Source organism: Microtus ochrogaster, chromosome 15 (genome assembly GCF_000317375.1).
Source record: "Microtus ochrogaster isolate Prairie Vole_2 chromosome 15, MicOch1.0, whole genome shotgun sequence".
Taxonomy (NCBI): domain Eukaryota; kingdom Metazoa; phylum Chordata; class Mammalia; order Rodentia; family Cricetidae; genus Microtus; species Microtus ochrogaster.
The window spans coordinates 14869179-14870497 of NC_022017.1; the positions used below are offsets into that span (position 1 = coordinate 14869179).

The 1319-nt window shown below is 37.3% G+C and overlaps 1 protein-coding gene across 2 annotated transcripts in view; it reads right to left on the bottom strand.

Annotated features, from left to right (window-relative positions):
* The window catches only part of Eif3l (eukaryotic translation initiation factor 3 subunit L), a 23168-nt gene that overhangs the window by 7634 nt on the left and 14215 nt on the right, over positions 1 to 1319 (bottom strand). For both annotated transcript variants that reach the window (XM_005354213.2, XM_026782756.1), the window contains one exon: positions 769 to 939. In XM_005354213.2, the coding sequence (XP_005354270.1) occupies positions 769 to 939 (171 nt within the window). The remainder of the gene's footprint in view (positions 1 to 768; positions 940 to 1319) is intronic.

A 1319-nucleotide genomic window follows, 5' to 3' on the forward strand; every position in this document is an offset into this window, starting at 1 on the left:
GGGGCTGGAGAGATGGCTCAGTGGTTAAGAGCACTGACTGCTCTTCCAGAGGTCCTGAGTTCAATTCCCAGCAACCACATGGAGGCTCACAGCTATCTATAATGTAAACCTGGTGCCCCTCTTCTTGACATGCAGGCACACATGGAAGGAATGATGTACACATAATAAATAAATCTAAAAAAAAAAAAAACACCAAAAACACTAGAAGAATAGTTTTAAGTTTTTCAACACAAAGAAATTATAGATTATAAGGAATATCCTGAATTTTTGGTTGTTTGTCTCTTTATATATATGGGCTGTCCCGGAATTCATTATGTAGACCAGGCTAGCCTCAAACTCAGAGATCCACCTGTCTCTGCCTCCTAAGTACAAGAATTAAAGGTGTGTACCACCCAGCTCTGATTTTTATTTTTCTTTTCCTTTTTTATCTAATTACCACATATCCCACAAATACACACAATTTAAATTATATTGAAATAAAGTAGGTTTTTTGTTTGTTTTTGGTTTTGGTTTTTCGAGATAGAGTTACTCTGTTTAACAGTCCTGGCTGTCCTGGGACTCGATTGGTAGACCAGGCTGACCTCAAACTCACTGAGATCCGCCTGCCTCTGCCTCTTAAGTGCTGGAATTAAAGGCATATGCCACCACTGCCTGGTGAAATGAAGTATTTTTAAGAGTAGCAAATTTTAGATAGTGTTTATCCAGAACTGTTGGTACAAGTGCTAAGGAATCAGCTGCCCAGTGAGACAGTGATTGCAGTTCTCTTACCATTTCATACTTGTATGTGGTCCTCTGGAACATACTCTTGGTCCTCTGGATATACAGGAGGATGTTGGCAAAGACCCGGATAGCATCCTGGTAGCGACGCATCATCAAATACGCAAAGCCAACATAATAGTATGTGGTGACCTGGCACTCAGGCACACGGGAATACATGCTCTGCAAAGGAAGGTGGAAGCAGTAGCCATGAAACCTGATTCATATCAAACCAGAAAAAAAAAAGAGGGATAATTGGATGGGATAATAGATTGGTATTTGTGAGTTATTGTTTTTAGACAATTATATTGGTATAGATTCTTGTATATTGATACAAAGTTAAATTATATTGAATATTGTATACATGTATGCTTCTACCTGTTTGAAATATTGTTTATGTATTTATACCTACCATATTGCAGTGTACATTACTACCTCTGATCAAGATACTTATACATTGTTTACATTTGAAGGTCATTGTCTTTATTTATTGCACAGTTGTTTATTGTCTTAGTCTTTAAGTTAGATAGGTATTGAGAATTATAGATCAATAGTCATCTATG